General features: G+C 44.6%; 1 protein-coding gene across 1 annotated transcript in view; it reads left to right on the top strand.

Moving 5' to 3' along the window:
• The window catches only part of inpp4b (inositol polyphosphate-4-phosphatase type II B), a gene marked incomplete at both ends in the record, with an annotated part of 154329 nt that overhangs the window by 124498 nt on the left and 2331 nt on the right, over window positions 1–27500 (top strand). Inside the window, 10 exons of the mRNA XM_080534748.1 lie at window positions 1614–1797; window positions 13528–13866; window positions 15049–15187; window positions 18859–19031; window positions 21427–21550; window positions 22623–22749; window positions 23707–23847; window positions 24228–24325; window positions 24994–25106; window positions 27130–27284. Coding sequence (XP_080390874.1) covers window positions 1614–1797; window positions 13528–13866; window positions 15049–15187; window positions 18859–19031; window positions 21427–21550; window positions 22623–22749; window positions 23707–23847; window positions 24228–24325; window positions 24994–25106; window positions 27130–27284 — 1593 coding nt within the window. The remainder of the gene's footprint in view (window positions 1–1613; window positions 1798–13527; window positions 13867–15048; window positions 15188–18858; window positions 19032–21426; window positions 21551–22622; window positions 22750–23706; window positions 23848–24227; window positions 24326–24993; window positions 25107–27129; window positions 27285–27500) is intronic.

Here is a 27500-nt window from a genome sequence, read left to right as displayed (position 1 = left end):
TGTCCACTGTGAAGTCACTGGGAAGTCAATGAAACTTTACTCAAGGAGAGTGTTTGATTGGGACTGATGGGCCCCAAATTCACAAACTGACAAAAGGTGTTTAGTCTGAAATTAAATGTTTCCCTGGAAATGAATTTGAATTAAATTATTCATGGCAGAGACTTTTTTTTATGACATTGAGACATCAGCTATTAAATTTGACAGGTGACACCGAGGGGAGCATTGGAAGCATGGACATTTTTTCAGCAAGACAATTTTATACAGCTTTTAAAAACCACAAACTTGGATCCAGTTTACAGCAAAACAGCAGCACAGCTGTTGACTAAAGCTATATTCTTCAAAAATCAATGTGTATAATCTATTGAAAAGACAATTGTATTGGATTCTCAGCTCCCAAATTATGTCTTTAGCATACAGTGTCCAGAGAGAGCGCACCTGCCACCATATTATGCTCCTAATCTATAGACCTAAAGGGGTTTAACACCGGACTATGTGTGATTATCCCGCCTCGAACAGATCGATGGCCCATTACAGTTGTAAATTGGCTAAATAATTGTCTCTACTTGCAATGTTCTGCCCTTCCAACGACACGTGAGCATATCACAGTTTGGTTACTGATCAGAAGGGAAAGGAGCTGAAACACATCAGACATTGGATACTCCGTAGGTGCTCATTGATTTGATCTAAATAACCCAGGGGAGCCTTAGGGTCTGTCCACAGTGTCATTGATCCTCTAGATTATAGCTCTGCAGTCCGTGGGAGGTGTCGAACATACTCCTGTTCTTGCTGGTAAATGTGAAATAATCCTGTTCAGGTTGGTAAAGGTGAAATAGATTCAGATTCAATTTAGTTGTCATTGGCATAGTACAAATACAGAGACAACGAAATGCATTCGGCAAGGATAATATATTATGTACAGTGAGTTATGTACAGACAAGGGCGAGATATGTACAGTAAGATATATGCAGTAGATATGTGCAGAGCAGGGGCAATGGTAATCAATACAATATGTACAGTATATGTGCAATGTGCAAAAACAGTAGTGGGCAAAAGCAAAAATAGGCTACATAATCCTGCTAATCCATAATGTTGCTGTAGAGTATATGGTCAGGTAAGATATACATTATACCTATACCATATTTACTCCTTCTAAAACAACTTTATTTGTATACTGCATGATTGCTTGATGGCCAGCCTGCTATACAAATGTTGTGTTTCATTGATTGATTGATTGAAAACTTTATTAGAAGATTTGCAGAAGTAGGTACATGAAAGTACATATTACATACAAGGTCAACTAACAGGATAAAAACCCAAGAAAGCCACTGGCTTATTTCAATTGGGGTCCTTGATTGATTCATGGTAGTTTTAACAAAGACAAAAGATCTATTCAGACTCCATGTAGTCGATGGTTCATGCTTAGTTTTGATTACAGAAGAGAGAATAATATCAATACCCACTCTTTCTCTCCCCTCCCCCTCTCCCTCCCCTCCCACCCCCTCCCCTATCAATACCCACTCTCTCTCTCTCCCTCCCTCCCCTCCCACCCCCTCCCCTATCAATACCCTCTCTTTCTTTCTCTCTCCCCTCCCCCTCTCCCTCCCCCATCCTAGCTTCAGCACGGCGTACCAGTGTATCTACTACTCCCCGGAGCACACAGCCAAGGCCCAGGAGGTGCTCAGCACAGTGGGCCAGCTCCAGCCCCTCATCTCCAGCTTGGCTGACCAGCTGCTCCAGGCCGCCCAGCAGTGCTCCGCCCCGGGACTGAGGGACGCACTCAAGGCCCTGGCTGAAAAGGTGAGGCCTAGTCCCCCCCCCCCCCACCACCACCACTACTTAACTCACCCCAAAAAACAGATCCATAACCCTCAGACTCAAGGAAATGAAAAATACCTTAATTATTTGCTTGGCTGATGGTATAGCCTATTCTGGTCTTTTGTTGCATGATCATCGAGTGACTACCCAGGTGAAGGGGCTGGGCTGAGTGCCACCTTCTGGGTCTGTACTCTGTGGTCCTCACCCCAAACCCCCCCCCCCCCCCCCACCACCAACCACACACCCCTTTTGTACCCCCAGAGCTGTAGGTGAACTATTTGTGGAGCTTTGCAGGTGATCGATGTGTGTGAACTTGGATTTTGTCTTCTACAGTATATTATTGTTGTTTCTACAGTGTTTTCATGCTGATTATGTTTGGCAGCAATAAAGGCATCTGACCTGCCCGCCTCCATAGCATCTGTCGCGCAGCCAGACCCAGGGTAGGTTAACACAGAGGGCGCGGCAGTCCTGTCAGGGACAATGTTACCAGAACGTTGTGTCAATTAACGCTACCGTAACATTGCATCAACGCCTCATCAACTCTAAGCAATTTGTTTGTTGTTTATAAGCATATGTTAATCTTGGCCAATCTTCCAAGAGGCCTTAAAAGACCATTTGAAGGGGGCGCGTAAGTGGTGTAGCACACAACGGTGCGTACCGTATCATCGCAGGATCCCTCGTTCGATTCTGGCCATCGACCTATCCTGCACATCATCCCCCCTCTTTCTCACTCATTCTTCCTGTCAATCTCTACTGTCTCTATCTCAGCGGAAATGCCCTGAAAACATATTAAAGAAAAAAAAGAAAAAACAATTTGAAACCCTCACAAATGAACCCCCGCCCGACCACCCTGTCCGCGCTGAAATGGTAAAAAAAAAATACCCCCGTCCATCAGTCTCTCTTGTCAGACGCCTGTCCATAACTCAGTTATAAATGCCAACACCAACAAAAGCGAACAGCGGAGGCGAGGTTCATCACAGTAATTAATTAATTACATCTGGTGCTGTCAGATTGCAATCTGCTCTGGAGGAGGGTGAGAGTGTTTTTTTTTTTGCCGCAGTGGAATTGAGGCCAATCAGGCTATTTAATTGGTACATTCGTTCTGACACCATCCGCACCACCTCTCAACCCCCTATCCCCCACCACCACCACCACCACCACCACCCCCACCCTTCTCATCCTTGATTAGACACGCAGGGCAGGGATGAACTAACCAACCAACTAATGGCCTGGTCAGCACTGGGCCGGTCTGGCATCGCTGTTCACTGATTAAAATCTCATCCTGTGGGTGGGAGGGTGGGGTGTGTGTGTGTGTGTGTGTGTGTGTTTGTGTTTGTGTGAGAGAGTGGGACTAGGACTGTTTGTGGCCAGCTTGTGCAGTGAATATTCAATGTGTTTGAGTTTTTTTCACGGGTGTTTTCTGTTTGAATACAGTGTGATGAGTGTTGTTGAGAGATGTGTAGAGAGTGTGTGTGTGTGTGTGTGTGTGTGTGTGTGCGTGTGTGTGTAATGTTGCATTAAGCAAGACTTTTCCTATCGCCCTAAGTAGCTCGTCTAGCACCTATTGAAAATCCATAAGCCGCAATATCACACATTCAATACCACAGCACCAGCGTTTCCAAGGTCTGACCCAGAAGCAATTAAATTCAACACACCCACACACCCACATGCACACACACATGCACGCACACACGCATGCTCACTCCCATACTGGACTCCTGTCTGTGTCCACACGGCTGTGTAGAGTCCTTTCTGGAGAAAAGAGTGAGAGAGAGAGAGAGAGAGAGAGAGAGAGAGAGAGAGAGAGAGAGAGAGAGAGAGAGAGAGAGAGAGAGAGAGAGAGAGAGAGAGAGAGAGAGAGAGAGAGAGAGAGAGAGAGAGAGAGAGAGAGAGAGAGAGAGAGAGAGAGAGAGAGAGAGAGAGAGAGAGAGAGAGAGAGAGAGAGAGAGAGAGAGAGAGAGAGAGAGAGAGAGAGAGAGAGAGAGAGAGAGAGAGTGGAGAAGCCCAAATGAAAGCACAGACACACACATGCGCGCACACACACACACACACACACACACACATGCACAGATACACACACACACTCACTCAGTGTGTCATACAGAGGCAAAGACAGAGATGAGAAACAGCTAGAGTTTGAGTAGTAGTGGTGGTGGCAAAGTGGATATGTGACACGGCCTGTCAATTGGTCCGCAAGTCGTCATCCGATTTAATGTTCAGACTTTTCTTTAGAAAAATGTAAACACATTTCAACGTTGTTGAAAATCAATGACACTCTCGCTAATCAACTAACACAGCTTGTTTTGTGAGGCTGCTAACAATGTAAAATAGTGTTGTAGTTAACTAGGTAGCAGTGGGGATTACTCACTGAATCTTGCCTTGCCATACTGATCTCAGATCAGCTCTTTCAACCACGGTTCCAATTTGGTAGTCTAAACTGGCCTTACCCTACTGATCCCAGATCAGCTCCTCCAATCATGTTCAGATTTTCTAGTCCCAAAACAGACCGGACCTGTCCCTGAACCAGTTGTTAAGGAGACAAGAACTACAAGAATAAAAGGGACAGTGTCAGGCACTGTTAGATGTAACTTACTGCTGCTTGTGCCACTGTACTACTGGAGATATGAAGAGATGATGATGATGATGATGATGATGATGGTGATGATGATGATGGTGATGATGGCGGTAGAGGTGATGATGATGATGACGATGATAGTGATGATGATGCCAGTAGCAGTGTTGATGATGATGATGATGGCGGTAGAGGTGATGATGATGACTGGTGGTAGAGGTGATGATGATGACAATGGTGGTAGAGATGATGATGATGATGATGGCAGCGACCGTGATGATGATGATGATGGCGGTAGAGTTGATGATGATGATGAAGATGATGGTGATGATGATGATGATGATGATGCTGGCAGTGACCGTGATGAGTGGAATGCACCATCCCAGCCTCCCTTGTAGCTTTTGTGATGTACTGAATTCAATCACTATATAATCAATTTAGGCCAGTACTTCCCTGCATCCCTCCTTCTACTCCTACATGAAAAGCTCATTTAAAATCACCTTCAAAGTGGTTACAACGACTCCTCTCATCCTCCCCAAACCAGCGGTGGGCATAACCTTGCGATGTTCTAGTTTTTTAGATCAAACATAACACCCCAACCACCGCCTCTCTCTCTCTCACTTCTCTGTATGAGTGCATAGTTAGTAGTTGTTCCTCTCTGACTTGCACTTTTCCTCAGTCGAGATCAGATCACAACAGCAGATGTACTAGGAGTAAACAGGACGACAAGAGCTGTGCTCTACAAAGAACCGAGGGCTTCAAAGTGTGTAGGTGAGAACAAGTGTGAGGTGTAGGGAAGTTCTCACACGAAGGGGACAATTGCATTGCTGTGTACTTCTAGAATCACGAATAACGAATCTAGCAAGAGCGAAACTCTTGCAACAGAGACCTACGTAGAGATCTGGGTCAGATGTACCACACATACCTTATAGTGTGTGTACCGCACATACTTTATAAAGCCAGACAGTGGAATTCATCCCCATCCCCAGGAATAATGGAGGCCTACATCGGGTCAGGCGTCTGTTGTTTTAGATTGGAACTGGTACAACAGGTGTCTCCCATGTCGTTACCATAGGAACCACAGGACCTATAGGCTTTGTTTTCCATTCCAGCTCCAACACACCTTGATTCCACCGATCACGGTTCAGACTGAAGAAGACCAGGATGATTTATTAGAAGCTGGTGTGTTTGCGCTAGGCTGAAGAAGAAAAAAAGAGAAGCCTATTGACCTCTGCGGCTGTGGCGCAGGAGGTAGAGTCGGCGTCTAATGACCGCAAGGTTGGCAGATCAGCGGTTCGAGCCCCGGCTGGCCACATGTCGAAGTGTCCTTGGGCAAGACACTGAACCCCAAATTGCTCCCAATGAGCGGGGCCGGCGCCTTGCATGGTAGCTTGCCGCCATTGGTGTGAATGTGTGTGTGTGTGAATGGGTGAATGAGAGGCCATTGTAAAGCGCTTTGGAATAAGGCGCTATATAAGTCAGTCCATTTGTAATAAGTCAGTCCATTCTGCTAGTGCAAAAACACACCCAGAAACTCTGCAGGACCGGAGTTGGAAGCCCTTGTTTCGAAAGCCTTTTGAGAACAACAGAGGCGACGTTTGTTAAAGACTAATCCAGGGGACTGCAAGCTATTGTGAGTTATCATGAGATTACAAGAGACTCAGGGACGTCAATGCACCGTCAAATAGATTGGTCCCTTGACCCGGCGGTTGAGGAAAGCAAATATAACTTGGGTGTGTGAAATACTGCCAGCTGCTTTGTTCAGGCCCCCCCCCCCCCCCCAGTAAAGCCCATGAATAATAAATGTCCTCGTAGATTGCAAATTAACATCGGAAAGATAAGCAGAGTTCAATTTGAATATGGATTGACATTTGAAGGGGCCCACCCCCATTGGGGTTTTGCAGACTTTTGAATTGATTGAGGGTGACGTGGGGTTATGTGGGCGTGGTGGTGAACATCTTTCTATGTGTGTGCGCCTAAAAATGTCCTTCTGTTTGCAATATGCAAGTGTTCTCACAAGCTCTGTACTGCAAAAATATACATCTAAATGACTTCATATATTCATAACGAGAGCCTATAGCATTCAGGTAATTGACTTACAGTAATAAAACTCATTTATATCTATGTTTGAATTAGAGTTTATTTTAATTCATTCTTGCTTGCAGTCACAGAATGAATTGCGCAGAATAATACAATTCATAATTAAACTATGATATGAAAGAATGCAATTAATGTGTTTGAATGAAATGCAATCGCAACAGGCGCATTCAGGCCTTCAATCTGTGTTAGAACTGCAGTGTTCTAATACCATTATTGATTGTACAAGGACTACAAAAGAAAGACAGCGCTTTACAACATCAGTCCTTTGTATGAACACTTTTATTTCACCCTTCATTTACATATTTGTTTGATTAATGTGTTGGTGGCTTTATGATGTGGATACCAAATTAACAGAAATACTCTGCTCACAAAAAATTAAGGGAACACTTAATCATCTCAGTATAACACCAAGTCAATTAAGCTTCTAGGATATCGATCTGTCCAGTTAGGAAGCGTAAACTAAATCAATTTCACCTGCTTTGGTGCAAATGAAAGCGACAACAGGTGGATAGGAGAGGCAACAGCAAGACGACCCCCAAAAAGGAAATGGTTTTGCAGGTGGTGGCCACAGACCATTCTCCTTCCTTATCCTTCCTGACTGATTTTTCTGTAGTTTTGCAATTTGCTAGTGCCCGTGTCACTACTGGTAGCATGAGGCGGTACCTGCAGCCCAGTCAGGTTGCACAGGTAGTCCAGCTCCTCCAGGATGGGATGGCACATCCATACATGCCGTCGCAAGAAGGTTTTCTGTGTCTCCCAGCACAATCTCAAGAGCGTAGAGGAGATACCGGGAGACGCGTGATCTGATGTAATGATCAGACTTTTCTTTAGAAAAATTGGAAAACATTTCCGCATTGTTGAAAATCAATGACACATCGCTAGTCAAGTAACACAGCTTGTTTTGTGAGCCTGCTAACAATGTAAAGTAGTGTTATAGTTAACTAGGTAGCAGTGGGGATTACCCAATCCATTTTGTTGCAGTATTTTGGCTTGACTAGAGAGTTTGTGTTGTGATTCTCACAAGTCTGAACATTTTGATTGGTTGCCGACATGTGGACCAAATGCTCAGACTGTGTCACATATTTATTACAGAATTATAGTTTCAGAAACACAATACCTCTTGTTTTCACACCTCTCTGTCTGATTGATAGATAAACAAAAGATAGACAAAAATTCTCTGAAACGACTTTGGAGACGGCTTATGGTAGAGAAATGAACATTCAATTCAAAGGCAACAGCTCTGGTGGACATTCCTGCAGTCAGCATGCCAATTGCGCGCTCCCTCAAAACTTGCAACATCTGTGCCATTGTGCTGCATGATAAAACTGCACATTTTAGAGTGGCCTTTTATTGTGACCAGCCTAAGGCACACCTGTGCAATAATCATGCTGTCTAATCAGTATCTTGATATGCCACACCTGTAAGGTAGATGGATTATCTCGGCAAAGGATAAGTACTCACTAACACAGATTTAAACAAATTTGTGAACAAAATTTCGGAGAAATAGGCCTTTTGTGTACAGAGAAAAAGTCTTAGATCTTTGATTTCAACTTGTGAAAAACTGGAGCAAAAATGAAAGTGTTGCGTTTATATTTCTGTTCAGTGTAGATAGATAGATAGATAGATAGATAGATAGATAGATAGATAGATAGATAGATAGATAGATTGATACAAATAAATAGTTACTTTATTTAAGCGTATACAATCTACACAATGATGCATCAACTGATATTACATTAAAAAATCCATATTCTAAAAATGACATTCTGGACCATTGTGGATCACATTAAGAGGCACAATCATTATGTTCCTATAAAAATAATACCAACTCTGTACATAATGTTTATTGGAAACACATTACATCATCTGTACACATGTATGCAAAAACAAAATCAAAACACTACATACAATATAAAAGGACATTAAGATGCACCTGATGCTGCTATATGTTCTCATACTTACGCCATAATAATAAAACTGTTGAGTCAAGTCAAGTTTATTTATAAAACTAATTTAAAACAACTTTTGCTGACCAAAGTGCCATGGATGCCAAAGTGCCATGGACCATGGACCAAAGTGCCAAAGACCATGGATTAAGATCAGAATAAAAGGCAATACACAATCACAATACACAATCATAACAACGCAAGCACAAAGACACACATAAAAGTACAAACAAGAACAACAAATAAAATATTTTTAAAAAGCACTTTAAGGAAACGCTAAAGAATACAAATACGTTTCAAGTCGGGATTTAAAAGAGTCAATGGAAGGGGCAGATCTAACAGAGAGGGGGATGCTATTCCACAGTCTAGGGGCTGCGACAGCAAAGGCACGGTTACCCCTGATTTTGAGCCTTGATCTCAGGACAGCCAGGAGCCCTAAGCTAGATGACCAAAGGGACCTGGAGGTGGAATAGGGGGTTAAAATGTCACCCTCAACTTTTAAGGGCAGTCACATAGCTAAACTGTCTCTCTGTCTATTACAACTTACATTTACATTACGTTTTTGGCATTTAGCAGATGCCTTTATCCAAAGCGACTTGCAACAAATACATTTGCCTAAGTGACTCATCTATCCATCAGTCATTGCAAGAAAAAATAGCCTATACTTAGTATAGTAGTCTATAACTAAAGCGAAACCCCATGTTTCTGTATTGTTTACCTGTGTGATAGGACAGAATTGCTGGAAAAGTCTTTGCAAGCATTCAGAGTGTGGCCAGCTAGAACACAATCATCTAGATGTGATCTTGTTTTCTTCCAGGTCTTCTACCAGATGGGGATTCTGTACCCGGAGTATGTTGTATACAGCAGTCTTCACCTTAGGTCCGTTTGAATCTAACGATTCATATAGTTTTCTAATCTTGCTCTGGGAGGTCCGTTCAGCATTGATATTGGATATCTCAGTGTCGCTGACCATTTTCAATGCATATAGGTGGTCTAGTATTTGTTGAAGCACAACATCCTGAACCCTTTGGATGAGTTCTACCCTGTACTTATCCACAAACTGGACGTCTAGTTGATGGTGCACGGTTCGGTCTCTGTATTCAGCTTTCCGTACGGTGTGGGCCCAGACGATCTCCATCTCCTGTTTACTTCTGAGTTCGATTTTAATGTCGACCTCGGCGTCTTCTAGAAACACCTCGACATAGTTCGGAGGGTTGACGTCTGTCAGCATGATTTCGTCAGGTCCGATCTCGGCGGAGGCGCAGGACGTCCCGAGACTGAAAAAGCCGTTCAACCACTGGGGCTTCGCTGGCCTCGGCTTCATGATCCTCCGGGATCCTTCGGACTTCTCCTGTTCCTTCACTTCCAGCGCAAACGCGGGATCGCAGGGCAGCAGGTAGACATGAAGCGTGAGGAAGGCCGCGGCGGCCCGGTAGAGCAGCACGTCACAGTGCACTTTACATTGCGACTCGGAGCTCAGGACGGCGCCCGTGAGGGAGAAGGACGGACGGAGAACCTTGACGTGGTGGCGTGTGACTTCGTGCGCGTCCTCCACTGACATGCCGCAGTCCGCTATATGAACAAACGCCATTTGAGGGAAGGGATTGTGCCCTAAACACACGTAGTGTGGCAGGTGCACCTCCTCCAGTTTCCCTTCGATGATCGTAATGTCCAGCAACGGTCCGCCTTGCGTGTACTGCGTGTTTTGAAGCATCGCCCTGTAGGGCTCCCAGGACTGAAAGTTATACGTTAGGCTGACGTCGCTCCTGCACGCCCAGCGCAGTCCAGAGACTTTGCACTCGTGATGTCCTCCGGGAGACCGTATGCTATACAGTGGGACCCCGGCTAGGGTGGTGACCTCAGGCGCTAGCTGATGCCACTTTGTGGAATCCGTAATCTTGTCACAAGTTGCGCAACTTTTCACAGGCCCATACGGTTGGTCAGGGAGGCTGTCCATGTCAATCTCTCCCTTGGTGGATTCGGATCCCTTTCCTGTAATAGAGAAAACGAGATCATGTGATCAGTGTGGAAATACTGGAAATGCTACAGTATGTGCTCTGTCTGCTACTCTGGTATGACATCTTGCTGTTACAACAGAGAGTGTTCAGTGACCTGAATCGGGCCAAGGGACTATGCCCTAAAACTCTACTCACCCAGGTTTATTTTGCTGAGACCCATATATAATGCTGCTGAATTAAAACACAAACAATAGTCACCAGTGGAATCATCCTAAAAGTGTTGTACTGTAAGGATTTTAAAGGATTTTTTTGTTTAGGTTTAACATGCTTATCATAAAAGGTTGTTTAAAACGTAAAATCTCCTTCACCTCCTGCTGCAATGAGCAAACCAATGATGAAAAATCCAATTAATTTGCCTTTGGGAAGACCGGAACTCCCCTCTCTGACAAAACTCGCAGCTGAAACTCTCAACTCTTCCGTTCTTGGAACCCCTAGACCTGTTATTGGAACCCTTGCACCTGAAACATCAAAATCGTTAGGCATCTACAACATGCCCTTGTACTGATTATGTTGCATGACGTTATTGTATGAAATTATAGATATATACAGTACTAGTCAACGGTTTGGACACACTTTCCCATTCATGGGAAAGTGTGTTCAAACTTTTAACTGGTACTATATATTATTAAAATAGAAAATACTGTATACTGTACAACATAGTTCATGTCAGCAATAATGCTGTTGCATTTACAGTAGAATAAACTGTACCTTTAACGCAGACTTTGATTGTGGAATCGTCAAACCAGCTCTTCGAACTTATAAGGCATTGGTAAATTCCATCATCAGTGCCTTTTACGGCGGTCAGTTTCAAGGAGGTGTTGCCTCTTCTCAATTCCTCTTGAACTAATGATGTTCTTCCCCTGTATGAGGGATTCTGATTTTCATGGTTATCTCTGCCATCTTGGTAGAGATGGACAAGAGGGTCTAAGAGATTGAGTCTTAACCACTCCACTCTCATGTCCTCAGCACTGCTGTTGGATTTGAGGTAACAGGGCAGAATGATGTCATCACCAGGTTTAGCCTCAACAACGGCATAAGTGGGATCGAGAACCTGAAAGTTCACTAAAGATTGATAGACAGAGAGAAAGTCTGTAAGAAGAATGTGGAGAGCAAATTGTCATACACGCATGCACGCACGCACACACACACACACACACACACACACACACACACACACACAGATACACATAAATAAAGAATGAGGAAACATTACAAGAGCCAGCTCTGTGGAGGAGGAGCAGAAAAGTCAAACACAGACTATCCATCTGAGTCACCGTCATTTCTGAAAGAAAGCATACAAGGTTGTTCCTCAATTGGATGTTTGGCTCAGACTAACTAGCAAATGTGTTAACAACACATTTTCTCTATATTCTCTCTGTCCAGATATGACCGTAAGACAATCTAAACTGCTGACAAGTCTAAATGTAAATGTTGTACACAGTATATTTGTATAAAACCTACCTTGTGGGAGCGATATTGAAACCACAGCTGCTGTGCAGAAAAGGGGTGGCAGGAACTGAGGGAAGCTTCTTCTTTTTTGTCTTCCATTTCCTGGTACCATGAAAAGTGATACTGAAAGGAACATGAACTCTTTGTTTATGTGTTAAGTAAGAAGGTTAAACATTAACTCAGGTCACAAGAAAACTCCCTGTGTTTCCTCTATGCTTGTAGAGATGTGATGCATTTTATCACAGGTTTTTTTTCTTATGACCTGAGGTAATGTTTATCCTTCTTACTTTAAGTGCAGCTGTCCAACCACAGAGTCATCGTGACATGAACATTTGGTTAATTGTTTTGTATTTTCCTGTATTATTTAATAATAATGTCCTTTTTTGTGCCTGTTCACTTCCTGTTTCTTTTGTTTTAGTTTTTGATGTGAGCTCATCTGGACTCTCACCTCCTGAATAGGGGAATATACCATTTTTATCATGCTGCCATAATACAGTATGCTTATTAAGAGAAATAAGAAGACAAATGAACTGACTTAAGAATAAACATTACTAGTTTAGAGTTGACAACCATTGTTGTAACGGTTGTGGACAGCTGCACTTACGGTATTTTGAAGGTTAAACAGATGTGAGTATGGAAAGAGGACAAGGCTGTCAGCGTCAAGTACTGTACCAGTATGCGGCGCTTGCCTGTGCGCACGTTAGTGAGTTAAATGGACTGCACTTATATAGCACCTTATTCCAAAGTGCTTTACAATGGCCTCTCATTCACACATTCACACACCGATGGCGGTGAGCTACCATAGAGGGCACCAGCCGGCTCATTGGGAGCAATTTGGGGTTCAGTGTCTTGGCAAAGGACACCTCGACACGTGGCTAGCTCGAACCGCCGAACCGCCGACCTTGCGATCATTAGACATCAGCTCTACCTCCTGAGCCACGGCCACTCCAGCCGAGTTAGTTCGTTCATTGGTTCTCTCCTTCAAGGAAGCTAAGTCCACGTGTTTCATTAGTGTGCGCTTTGCAGTGGTTATTGAAATGCTTATTGCAATGCTAACTCAATTATTCTTGAGAGCCCTTATCGGGCCTATTCTTTTTCCCCGGCGCCTGGGCTCGCATCAGCTTCAGCAATACAAAAGGAGATGATGAAGTGAGTGAGAGAGTTACAGAGAGAGATAGAGAGAGAGTTGCAGTGAGAGAGAGAGAGAGAGAGAGAGAGAGAGAGAGAGTTGCAGAGAGAGACAGAGAGAGAGAGCATGACAGGGATTGGGGGTATAGATGGGAGAATGAGAGAGAGAGAGAAAAATAGACAGAGAGGGGTTATAACAAGGGTGAAAGTAAGAGAGAGAGAGAAGAATGAACGAGAGATCAAAGGAGACGCAGAGGAACTGGGAAGATTGAGCACGTTCACTGTGGAGTAATTGAATTGTTTGTTGTCATTGTTTGTGTTGTCGTCGGGCACTGGCTGCTGAGGTAACGGTGAGATCCTTTGCTGTATTTGATCTTTCTTCTCTCTCTTACTTTCACCCTTGTCATAACCCCCCCCTCTCTCTCTCTCTCTCTCTCTCTGTAACTCTCTCTCTCTCTCACTCACTTCATCATCTCTCCCCCTCTGTTTTTTTCCGCAGACGGAGCAGTTTGTACACTCGCTCAAAGAGGAGCTGGTGAAGAGCGCCCTGCTGGCCCTCCATGCTGCCCGGCCCGGCTACGTCACCAGGAGCCACCAGGGACCCAACCAGACCCAACCGGGCCAGACCCAACCAGGCCAGAACCACCAGGCTCACCAGAGCCCCGGCCAGGGCCAGGGGAGCCGGGACCCGGACCAGATCCAAGGCCGCAGTCCAGGCCAGCGGGCCACGGACAGTCCTATGGTGTGTAACAACATCGAGGGGTCCCCCCAGGCGCCCCCCAGGGAGGATGGGCAGGACTCCATACCTCACCACAAGGAGTACGACGAGGAGGAATGGGCAAGTCTTGCTGTTTGCTATACGTCATCTTCTGTGTGTGTGTGTGTGTGTGTGTGTGTGTGTGTGTGTGTGTGTGTGGTTCTTTCCCTCCTTCCTTCCCCTTAGTGATGGTTAGATTTGCCAATGTACTGTTGGGTAAGCCTGGCATGTCAAGCTTAGAAAGTTGCTGTCTGTCTTTATGGACTTAAACATTTTATTTGATTATAACCAATTAACGGTTGATGATCAAAAGCTTAGCCAGCATCACACACAATAATCCTAGTAATCAGGCACCAAACAACTCAATGCCTTTGTGTGGAGTTCAAAACCTAAAGTCTAAAGCAATACACATAGACACACTTGGACATGGGCAGCCTAATTACTCACGTTTGGAGCTGTGAGAGAGAGGTGTGTGTGTGTGTGTGTGTGTGTGTGTGTGTGTGTGTGTGTGTGTGTGTGTGTGTGAGAATTAAGGGAATCCTTAAACAAACAAATTTGACAGCCAGAACTCTGGCAAGTTCACTGAACATCCAATCACACTCTAACCTAAGATATCATACTCTCCCCCAAGGTTGGTTATTGATTAAATATTTAAAAATGTCTGGAATTATCGATCACATAATGGGACAGTTTCACAAGGCTTCAGCCTCATTCCAGACTAAAAACCATCTTCAATGGAGATTTTACATTGAAGGTGTGATTGTGTCCAGGACTAGGCTTAAGCCTTGTCTATGAAACCGGTTCACACACACACACACACACACACACACACACACACACACACACACACACACACACTCACAAACACACCCTTACTGTACTCACAGCCACCAACACACACCCACCCACCCACAGACATACACACAGACATACACACAGACGCCCACACACACACAAACACACACACACACACTCACAAACACACCCTTACTGTACTCACAGCCACAAACACACACCCACCCACCCACAGACATACACACAGACGCCCACACACACACAAACACAGACATACACACAGACGCCCACACACACACACACACACACCCTGAAACCGGTTCACACACACACACACACACACACACACACACACACTCACAAACACACCCTTACTGTACTCACAGCCACCAACACACACCCACACACACACACATAGACACATGGTTTTATCTAGTAGGTACTGACTGGTGTGTTTGGCTCCTCTAGGACAGAGTGTGGGCCAACGTGGCGAAGAATCTCAACTGTGTCATCGCCATGGTGGACAAGCTGCAGGGGCAGGACAACAACAACCAGGAACCAATCCCTGACCAGACACTGGCTGATGTCATCACCTCCCACAACCCTGGTAAGAGGAACACTGTTAGACCAGAGAGACTGTAACGAGGTCCATGGAGTAAATGTTTTTTTTTTTTTAAACATCACCATGAGATGTCAGTTTATCGAAACCTCACTAGATGAGTCAGATATAGATGTACAAGTTACTCAAGCAATGCCTGGAACACAACTCGAAAAATGACGCCGATACATGGATGATCCAGTCACCCAACACACCAACTCAATGAGTAACGCCCAATATCGGGATCCTTCATCCTCATCCTGGAGAGTCACAGTTCCACAGGTCTGTTGTTGTTGTTGTTGTTGTTGTTGTTGTTGTTGTTGTTTTTCTGATCTTACCATCGACGAACCTGATTTAGCTCATCATGATTTTGAAAATCAGTGGCTGGGACATAAACCCTGGACCCACTGCGGTGCTCTGGGTTTAGGATTGTGTACCATTGCAGTAGAGTATTATACAGCCCCTATATGACCGACCAGAGGTGCAAGATCAATCTACCTCTGCATGGCAACAACAACAGGGCAGAAGATGGTCATCTTTTAGATTAGATTAGATGAGATTCAACTACCTAACTAACTATTCAAGTACCAAACAACAGAATGCAGTTTAGCATCTAACCAGAAGTGCAAATAGTGATATAGTGCAAAGACATGATAGTGTATACATAGTAGGATATGTACAGTTATGACATGATCAAGTACAGTATGATAAGTACAGTAGGTCTCAGTCACGCATCAGATTATTAAAGATCAGACCGCCACACACAACTCTACTCACGTTATCATTAGAAACCAGTTATATCACCCCACACCGTACCGTTTCTCAGAATTCCGGGAATAAAGGGGGTTTGGGGGGGCGATGTGACTGTTATTCACATCCTGTCCTTATCAGTTCGAGAGCCGCCCAACATCCCCCTGCGTCCAATCAGATCCTCCCAACATCCCCCTGCGTCCAATCAAATCCTCTCAGGCCTGCGCCCAGACGAGTGGCCGTCCTGCCGCCTGTCTCCCTCGCTGCCAACTGGCTCCCGGGCAGATCTCTCTGTGTGTGTGTGTGTGTGCGTGTGCGTGTGTGTGTGTGTGTGTGTGTGTGTGTGTGTATGTATGTGTGTGTGTGTGCGTGTGTGTGTATGTGTGTGGGAGCCAAGTGTGGGCCCCTCCGCAGTGCTGTGTGTACACATTTAGTGAGATAAGCTAAGACTCTCTGCTTTTATATGAAGACGGAGAGCGGAGAGAGAACAAGTGGTCATCTGCCTGTCTAAATAAAAACAATGGCGGGAATAATGAGGGGGTTTTATCTGCGTGGCGATAGTCAGACTGGGGGCCATGATAGGCTCAGCCAAGGCTCCTGTTGACAAGGCATTGTGGGAGTTAGGCTGTTTGGACAGGTGGGCTGTGGAGGGGTTGACAGTTCAAGGATTTTTCCCCTTGCCTTTTTCTATTTTCCATAAACAGGGGATATATTTGCACAACAAGATAAGACCTGAATTCCTTGACAAGGACAAGCCGGGTGTTGAGTGCCAGGCTTTAATTTGTAGTGTGTGTGTGTATGTGTGTGTGTGTGTGTGTGTGTGTGTGTGTGTGTGTGTGTGTGTGTGTGTGTGTGTGTGTGTGTGTGTGTGTGTGTGTGTGAGTGTGTGCGAGCGTGCGTAGAAAACAATTAAAGTTGTTCACCATTGTGTTCAGAACACCAACGCATGGACACAGAATTGGAATGTCTCGACACCGAAGGCATGCTGATCCAAGCTGCCCCAGTTTTTCAATGGGCAATACTGCCCTCTAGTGGCATTAAGTTATCAATGCAGTACTTCATTCAGACTTGTGGTGGTCAGTTTAACTGACAAAGGATTCCGGAACACTCTGCAACATTCTAGAGTGCCAAGTGTTATGTCTGCACATTGGGTTAACAGTGACGCATCAGTGTTCGATTGTTCTGTATCGTGGTGTTATGTCTGAACGATGATACCCGTATATCTGTGATGGATTTCTCTGTCCTGATCTGTATATATCTGTGATGGATTGCTGTGTTCTGGCAGTCGTCGTTCAATCAAGCTACAGTGAACTATAATGCAACGAGTGTGTCGTGCGTTCATGATTTCAAACACAACACCTAAGTGTTTTATGTGGTGTTTTTACCTAGTAACAATACTTTGATTGGCTACAAAATGAAGCATCAACATTTCTGCATTTTTGGTGAATAAAGTCACCCGTGGCACTCTAGAATGTTGAAAATGTGTTCATCTTTATTCACCCTCAGCACGGAATGAGCTAAAGTTCCCTCCTCCACAGTTCTGCCCAAACACAAACACTTCACCTTTAGTACACGGGACATCAGAGGACAGTAGTTGGAGGTAGATAAATCAGAGGACGGGCTCATTGTAATGCATGGATTGGAATGAAGAATATCATCAAATCTCTCTACGCCATGTGATTCAGTTGCCAGTGAATGTCTCGACTCAACAGAAGAAAAAAAACTCTTCAGTTTTGGGTGTAGCTGCCACATCGTGATGTTAGAATTATAAGGTTCTATCTCCATTTTTGTCAAAATTGAGTTTTTTACATAATCTGATCCATTAGGTGTTTATTAATGCCTGTGTGGTGTTATTTTTAAAATGTTGACATTTTTTAGTTAGTAATTCATAAAATACTAAGGTTCCTCCTCACAGAACATAATGGAATGTAAAAACTTTGAAGCTCAATATCTCTGAACTGCCCTAAACGGAGATAGAACCGTATCATTCTAAGCTCACGACATCACACCTCCCCTACTGCTGCATCAACCATTGATGCTGTGTTTAGTTTTTTGGCTGATTAGTCACAACTTGTTTGGACCCAGCAATGGCTGCTTCCAAGACACTGATGCGTATGAACTTTTGCATTTGTCAATCAGTCAATCAATCAATCCAACTTTATTCGTAGCACGTCATCAATATGGAAGTGCACGGTACTAGGCAAACCAGAAACAGACTGTGCTGCCTCTGATATATCTGTCTTTTCACATTGTCCTTGGAATCCCAATTCGGCTCATTAGTGTGAAAAAGAGTCCAGAGTTGTGTGTAGTAGAGCCCTGTACCCAAAATTCCCCTCACAAAACCCCCCAAAAAACATGTTTCAGTTGAACTGCGGCACAGACCCAAAAAGTCTGCAGAGAGACACTTAGCGGAGTGGAGAGTGTTTGGGTACACACCCGAGGAGCAGGCATTTCTTTGCTCTGCATTTTTCAAGGAAAGCTGTGCAGCAAGCAAAGGAAAAGCCTCCTCCTTGGGTAAGTGCCCAACCACCCTCCGTTCCACTAAGTGTCTCTCTGCAGACTCTTTCAGCTTTTTTGTGAGGGAATGTTAGCTACAGGACGGAATGTTATCCCTCCGTGATGCGGCTATGCTCGTTTCCTTGAGATGCCCCAGACACTGACAGGAAATGAGCTCGATAGACTGATAGATTGTTGTATTATTCAGATCTCCCCTGTAGGGGGCGACAGCATCATGGTGAGAAGACTGTTACTTTTTGTGTTAAACTTGAGAGTTGAAACCCGATTTGAAGTAATCCTAGGAGTATGTGAGAGAGTGTTGAATACGCATTGGATCGCTTGGACTTGGTTGGAGTTTGCACTTTTGCGGCTGTTCCGTTGGTCCCAAATGTGTCAACGTGCCTGTGTGTGCGTGTCGCCCTTGTCCCCCCCAGGTGACTGGAGGGAGCAGCTGTGCCCCCTGGTGGTGAGGCTGAAGGAGTGCGTGGCGGAGGTGGTGGAGCGGGCCACCAGGGCCATGACCTTTGTGCTGCTGCAGGAGGCTGTGTGTAGCATCCCCCAGGGCCTGTTCCTCAGACAGAGGAGGGACGTGGTCTTCAGCCAAGCGGTAAGGCAAAACACACACGAGCACGAGCACACACACCAAAAAACACACACACACACACACACGAGCACACACACAAAGAAACACACTCACACTCACACACACACAAAGAAACACACACACACAAACACACTCACACACACACAAAGAAACACACACACACACACATAAAGAGTGATATAGATGATCAGTACCAGGGCTCAACATTAAGGCTTGCTCGCTTGTCTGAGACAAGTACATTTTATGTTCGGACAAGTGGACTTCCTCCTGCAGTTGTCCAACGGACAAGTTAAAACAAAGAGTAAAATAAATAATTCCTTGTCAATGTATGCTGCCTTGTCAATGTAGCTGCCTTGTCAATGTGGCTGCCTTGTCAATGAAGCTGCCTTGTCAATGTATGCTGCCTTGTCAATGTATGCTGCCTTGTCAATGTATGCTGCCTTGTCAATGTATGCTGCCTTGTCAATGTAGCTGCCTTGTCAATGTATGCTGCCTTGTCAATGTAACTGCCTTGACAATGTATGCTGCCTTGTCAATGTAACTGCCTTGACAATGTAGCTGCCTTGTCAATCTAGTTGCCTTGTCAATGTATGCTGCCTTGTCAAACAATCTATGTCCGCTGAGTAGGGGAGCGTGGGGTATATTGTCACACAATGTCTTAACATTTGCTGGGCACAATACATCACAATGGTATAAATGTCATAACAAATGAAAGAAGGAAGTCTTGGGAACATATTTTGTATTGATTATATCTTCATATCTTATTTCAGTACAGACTGTAGACCGTTAAATAGACAGTGTGCATTTGTGACATATTTGCCCCATCAGCGGGTAAATTGTTACACTATGTCGGGCAAATTGTTACATTGGATTATCAACAATAAGAACACAACTAATTAATTGTGAATATTGATTATAATTTCAAATTCCAAAACCATTTTCCAATTCAACTTCAATAAATAACAACAAATTTAAACAATCATGCCTAGAGAATCTGGCAAATCATGCCTTTGAATCAAAACATGAATGCTGGCATGACCCCTTTACTTTAAACTTTGAAATCGAACGTTAACGTTATGTATATCCACAGTAATTGTTGGAATTGGAATGTAATGTATTACTGGCTTGTAGTGTGTTAGTAGACAGACGCACACACGCGCGTCATCATATTTGGACAAGTAACTTGAGCTCTCGGACAAGTAATTTTAATTTAATTTTGCCATTTAGCAGACGCTTTTATTCAAAGCGACTTACAATTACGAATTACAGGGACATTCCCCCTGGAGTAACTGAGGGCTAAGTGCCTTACCCAAGGGCACACTAGTAGTGGTGTGGCTTCAGGCGGGATTTGAACTCACAACCTTCCGATCCCAAGTCCAACTCACTATCCACTAGACCACCACTACCCCCAAGTAAAAGATAAGTTCACTTGTCCGAAGGACAAGTACCTGATAAAGCTTAATGTCAAGCCCTGAGTACTGTGCATGCATTTATAGTTTCTAACTGTCTATCTGTCACTCTTTAAAGACAAAACTCAACCAGACATAATAGGATCCAGAGGATGCTACTGTCTAAATACATCATATTTGATAATAAAATAGGATTAGTTAGTGTGATTGGTTGCATATGCAGTGCACATTATGGCTAACAAAGGCATAGCATATTATGGCTGACTCTTGGCATTTGTTGTGTCTTTGTTGTTGTTGTTTTTTATGAGTGAATTCTCATATAGAATAGAATAGAATAGACTTTAATGTCCTTGTACAGTTGCCTATACAATGAAATTGTAGTGGTTCTTCTGAAGGTGCAAAAAAAGAAAAACAACAAATATTACACACTAGACAAATTAAAAAGCGAAAAATGCTATAAAACAAGCTAAGAGACAATGAGGTCCGTGGTGTCATAAGTGCAAATAAAAACAACAATCTTAAGAAAATAAAAACAACTATAAAAGCAAGCTAAAAGACATGAGAGTGGCGTTATAATACTGTAATAATACTGTAAAAATATATAATGTATAAATAGGCACTTAGAATAGAATTATTGCACATTTCTATTGCACTTTTCACACCTGAAGATGAACATTTATGAACATTTATGTCTATGTCTTATGTCTTATGTCTATTGTTCAGTGTTCGGATGGCCCATGGATAGAAACTGTTGAGTCATGTGTATGAGTCATGCCCTTTGCCCTGCTCGGGATCATAATGTGAATTAATGATGTGCTAATTGTGTGCTGCTCTTTGGACCACCTGTGTGTGTGTGTGTGTGTGTGTGTGTGTGTGTGTGTGTGTGTGTGTGTGTGTGTGTGTGTGTGTGTGTGCACGTGTGTGTGTGTGTGCGTGCGTGCGCGTGTGTGTGTGTGTGCGTGCGTGTGCGTGTGCTCGTGTGCGTGTAGCTGGCTGCCCTGGCCTGTGGTTTCGTCATGAGGCTGTACGCGGGGATGGAGGACAAGGGATTCCTGCAACAGCTCCATCTAGTGGGCCTGGTGGCACAGTTCGAGAGCCTGCTCAGTACCTACAGTGAGTAACAGGGTCAAAGGTCACTTGTGTATAATAGCTCCTGGTGTTGACTGAAGACAACCCCTAGCCTCAGACCACTAGTTGCTCCTACAGTAGACACTTGGTGATGGATGTTAGTTATTTCTCACATACATTTCCTTTATATACGCCATTTAGCTGGCGCTTTCAACCAAAGCGACTTACATTGCAGTGAGTGCATCCATTTTTCATATATCACCTCATTCTGCCCGAGGGTTTCAAGTAATTCCTTCAAGTCCGTCTGCATTTGAAAAAAGGGTCAACCTGAAAGTAGTGGAGATGAGAGTCGGATAGGGTTGCGAGACGACAGGTTTCTAGGCACAGGAAGTGGTGATGGGATACAAGGTAGAGAGAGAGGGAGAGCTGCCGATCTTGCTCCGATGCCAGTATATATGGTCCCAGCGGGAATTGAACCTGCATTGTTGGTGCCATACTCTACCAACTGAGCCACAGTGGACCACAGACTTAGTTTGCATAGTGAACTAAATGACTGTGCACTTTGCAGAAGCCTAACGTGCAAGACATCTTGCGTTTGTGGCTGCAGCATATCTGCCGCTATGGGGAACTGTTTGGTTACACAAGATACTCAGATAAAACTGTTGACAGTGAAAGCTGACCTACTTCCTCAAAAGAGGTACGTTCTGAGAACAGTTTAAGAGCCCTCAGCATTTATGAATGACACAACAAAACTCTCTGACCGAGTTGTTGTTTTGTGTTCTTTGTTGTCCTTTTTGATCCTTGCTGAAGGTTTGATGAGGTTATCCTGGTTGTTTAACACTTGTATAACATAACCTTAAGGAGGTTAGGGGGAGAGAGGGACATTCCAATGAACTCGCCCAGGTCAATGGGTGGGCTGGGCTTCCACGACCACAGGACCGATGGCATGGTTGAAAAATTGCAACCTGTGCACCAGATGAGCTGGCGAGGTCAGACCAAACGGTCAACAGGCGTTATTAAATTAATTATTAATTAATTATTCAATAGCTTTTTTAAAAACCTCCTGTGCGGTCAGGCGTGACCTCTAGCTGACCCTGTGTGTGCTGTCTCGGTGCAGGCGAGGAGATTGGCATGCTGGAGGACATGGAGGTGGGCATCTCTGACCTGCAGCGGGTGGCGTTCAAGATCACTGAGGCCAGGACGGACCACCCTGGGGACCTGCAGCCCGTGGTCAGCGGCAGACGGTGAGCCCTCTCTTACCCAGGGTGCTTTTCACCACCAGTGACTGTGGGATTGTATGTGAATAATATGGATACGGTGCGTAAGTATGTGCATGTGTGCGGTGACCAGGGCAGTTCCAAATTCCATGGTGCGTCACTCTCTTCTGGTTAATGATCTACTCCCATTACCGTACACTGTCACATTTAGGTGATTCATTTAGGTGATTCATGTCCTAAGACGTGTCCTAAGACTCTCAAGACAGCCCATCACTGCAACGTCAACGATCCCTGCAAAGTCAATACAAATTGTGCAATACAAAACCATGATGCCAAGCACACCCACAAAAATAAAGTTTTTGCCAAGTCTTGCTCCTGCAAGGATTCAAATGGGACCAAATCACAACATCAACAATAATACAGTCTACTAATAATTCTAAAGTCTAAAAACGTAATCTAACATCAAACGTAAATAATATTTAATATGAGCACTCTCTGTGGGGCTTTTTGATCGCCACATCAAGTGGTAATGCAGCTGGACAGGATGCTCTCAATGGTGCATCTGTCAAAGTGTGTGAGGATGTGGGGGAGGCGTTACGAATTTCCTCATTCCTCGTCATCTGGGGAAAAACACTGGCATGCCGACTTGATAACTGAGATCGGTTCAAGTGCCCATGCTTAGGCAATCCCTATGCTTTTAAATCCATGTGATGAAGTGCATACCTCGGGAGAGTGGCGAAAAAACGGGACGCTACATCAATCAAGTCCCAGCTGTAGCGTACCGTATACCGCTTACTGTATTACCTCTGCACGCCATCCAGCTCCTGTCCAGGCCTGCGATGTCTTTTCGGCGTCGTTTTAAACATATGATATGAGCCTGGTGTACGGTATAAGGATTGATTTCCAACTATATCAAATCCTATTTACCCTCTTTCTTTCTTTCTTTCTTTCTTTCGGTCTTTCTCCCTCCATCCATGCATCCAGTGACCATTACACTGTTGAAGTGCCGTTACCGCGGCAAGCATTCCTGGCGCTGCCAGAGGAGATGAGAGAGGGCAAGCCGCTGCAGGTGTTCCCGGTTCTCTTTAACGTGGGAATCAACGAGCAGCAGACAATAGCCGAGAGGTACACACACACTCACACACACACACACACACCCCCAAGACAGAGCTGTTTTACTCAATGCAGAGCAAATTCCTCCTCTGATGCTTATTTGTGCATGTTTCACACATTAATAAGTCGTTAGCCCCAACTTTTACTCGTTAAACTCATTTATCGCTATGTTTCTTGATGACAGAAGTTTCAACGCTTGTGATATTTGAGACATGATTGATTTGCCAGGAGACAGAATGCAAGACTAGAGGCTAATCCACACTAATCAGTCCTTTTTGGACGGAAGCCTATAGCCCGGTATTAGTTCCGCTGATAACACGCTTAGTACTGTTCCAGACGGATCACTTTACTGTGACAAAGCCCATCTCAGATTCTGTTTTTTTCTTACACAGGTTTGGAGACATTTCACTGCAGGAGAGGATTAACCAGAGAAACTTTGAGGTTTTAGACGGTTATTACAAATCATTAAGCGACAAGGTGCCACTGGAATGTAAGTCCATCCACTGACTCATGCAGCATCCAATCCAAAAACACATGTATATCAGTATGATCAGTTGAAACATCAATAAGATCAATGTCCATGTATTATTACTGTATATGCCTTGTTTCACTATGATATCCATGTTTACGCTTGGCTACCACAGACAAATCTGCGCTCTGTTTATTTAAACTTATGTGAAATGTATGTCTATTCTGGGAACATAGTGGAACATAGGTTTGAAAATGCTAATCATAGTGTTCCACTCCCCTGCTCTCTTATTTTGTGTAAATCATAGAGACAATGTGTCGTCATTCAATGACCCCACACACAAATATTCCGTGCAGTACTTCCAAAATTCCCTTGATACAATCAAATCTGTCTCTGTGAGCAGCTCCCAGATACAACCCCCCAGTTATTTAAAAACATACAGTAGTAACCTCTCATTTCTCAATCATCAGTACAAACATACAACAGTTCCATCAGTACAAACATAAACTCTTAATATGAAACAGACATCACATGGTCATCACAATAATATTCTACAGATATAGCGTTGTTGTTTTTTTGTATAACCCTGAAGAAGGCAGATGGCTGCCTCCATGTTGTTGTTGTTCCGATACATAATTGGCATCGGAGAAATATCGACAATATCCGACTCTCATCTGCTCTACTTTTAGGTTTACCCTGTTTTCAAACGCAGACAGACTTGAAGGAATTACTTGAAACCCTTGGGCAGAATGTAGTGACGAAGAAGAGGAAGAATGTGGAGATACTGTGGCTTGCAGGAACGGTGAGAACAAGGAACATAGGAAACTATTTTTGAGCCTTATACCCAATGGGGTATACCCGCTGCCCTTCTTCCTCCTGAAGTCAACCACCATCTCCTTTGCTATGGTAACATTCAAGGACAGATTGTTAGACTGACACCACAGTGCTAGGTCTGCTACCTGGCTACGGTAAGCCTGCTCGTTGTTATCAGAGATCAGACCGAGCACTTCTGTGTCGTCAGCGAACTTGATGATGGTGGTTGAGCTGTCAGAGGCCACACAGTCATGAGTGTAGATGTTGTAGAGCAGCGGGCTCAGGACTCTCCCCTGGGGGGCGCCGGTGTTGAGGGTCCGTGTGCTGGAGGTGACGCCACCGCCCACCCTCACTACCTGTGGGCAGCCGGTGAGGAAGTCCAGGACCCAATCACATAAAAGAGTGTTGAGCCCCAATGACTTCATCTTTGCTGCCAGGTTGAGGGGGACTATGGTATTGAACGCTGAACTATAGTCAATGAACAGCATCCTCACATAGTTCCCCCTCCCCTTGTCCAGATGGGTAAGACAGGTGTGCAGGAGGTTGGTGATGGCGGCATCCCTAGACCTATTGGGTTTGTATGCGAACTGGAGGGGGTCAAACGAGCTGGGCAGCGAGGAGCAAATGTGCGGCTTCACTAGCCTCTCAAAACATTTCATGACCACTGAGGTCAGTGCCACTGGGCGGTAATCATTCAGGCAAGATGGATTATTGTTTTTGGGCACTGGGACAATGATAGACCGCTTAAAACACAGTGGGACTGCAGCATAGGCAAGAGATGTATTAAAAATGTCAGTGTAAACAGGGGATATCTGGATGGCACAGGATTTTAGGACCCTTCCAGGAATCTGGTCAGGACCTGCAGCTTTCCTCCCGTTTACCCCCATGAACACCCTCCTCACATCACTCTCACTTATTATAAAAGGAGGGTCCCTGTTTGCGGCACTAGACCCACCATCAGCTAAAACCATTGCGCTAACATTTCCACCATTTATTTCAAACCTTGCATAAAAAACATTTAATTCCTCAGCCAGGGAGAGTGGTCATTACACACCATGCGGGGCTTATTTTTAATGTCAGTTATAGTCCGAAGACCCTTCCACACTCGGGCAGAGTCACCAGCATTAAAGTCTGCTTCCACCTTGTCCTTATAACAGCGCTTAGCCTCCTTGACAGTCCTCCTCAGACCATAAGTAGGGAGGAGCTGCCCGGTAGGCGAGGGTCTTGAATCTGATGCGAGCTTCTAACAGGAGCCAGTGAAGGGTGTGAGGGGGGGGGAGTGATGGGATAATCTGGGGACCAGATGGGCAGCAGCATTCTTGATGCACTGCAGAGGTCTGATGGAGGAGGCAGGGAGCCCAGCCAAGAGTGTGTTGCAGTAGTCAAGGCGGGACATCAACACACAAGTGTTTGGACCAAGAGTTGTGCTGCTTCTCTCATGAGGAAAGGACGTATCCTTCAGATGTTGTAGAGAAAGAATGTACAGGAGCACACTGTCACTGTGATGTTCGACTGTGATGGAGAAATCTTAGAGAGAGGGCAGGCTTTCCCAGGGAGGAAGGGCAGCTCAGTCTTGTTAAGGTTGAGCTTGAGGTGGTGGGCTGACATCCAAGCAGAAATGTCTGCAAGACACGCAGAGACACGTGCCGCCACATGTCTTGTGAGACTTATCCAAATAAACCTGGATTTTCCTTTAGTGACATTGATGGAATACCCCCCTGGTTTGACAATGCTAATCAAAGGAGACGGCTAAAAATGCATGTACAGATCTGAGACCCAGCAAAGGCAATGTTCACAACAGTGCACAGTTGAAGATAGTAAAGAAAAGGATCAAAGCAAACCAGATTGTGTTCTATGTATATCGTTATGTTACTGTTTGGTGTTCAGAGAGCAATGGTAATTAGTCCTCCCCTCCACGCTATCTTCAAGAACTATGCAGCCTGAGTTAATCAGTCTATTTCTCTCTCTCTCTCTCTCTCTCATTCTCTCTCTCTCTCTCTCCCTCGCTTCAGATCTGCCGGAGGCTGAACGGCATCAGATTCACCAGCTGTAAAAGTGCCAAAGACAGAACGTCCATGTCTGTAACGCTGGAGCAGTGCGCCCTGCTGAGAGACGAGCATCAACTCAACAAGGATTACTTCGTACGAGCCTTGGACTGCATGAGGAGGTAGGAGGAGGAGGAGGACTTAGATAAACTCTGATATCACTGATTTCAGAGCCCACCCTTCATCACACCATGTACTGTTCTCGGGTCAAAGTTCACACCTTAGCCATGTTGTTGCATAGCAACTGTTCCAACATTATTAATATAAATCTGTCCTTATCACTGATCTGATATAACTGGATTGGGGAATGCTCTGTTAGAGCCACCCCTGTTTACAAC

The sequence above is a fragment of the Nansenia antarctica genome (genome assembly GCF_963989245.1).
Source record: "Nansenia antarctica genome assembly, chromosome: 6".
NCBI lineage: Eukaryota > Metazoa > Chordata > Actinopteri > Argentiniformes > Microstomatidae > Nansenia > Nansenia antarctica.
Note: the sequence above shows the minus strand (reverse complement) of the source record. Positions and strands in the feature narration are given on the sequence as shown.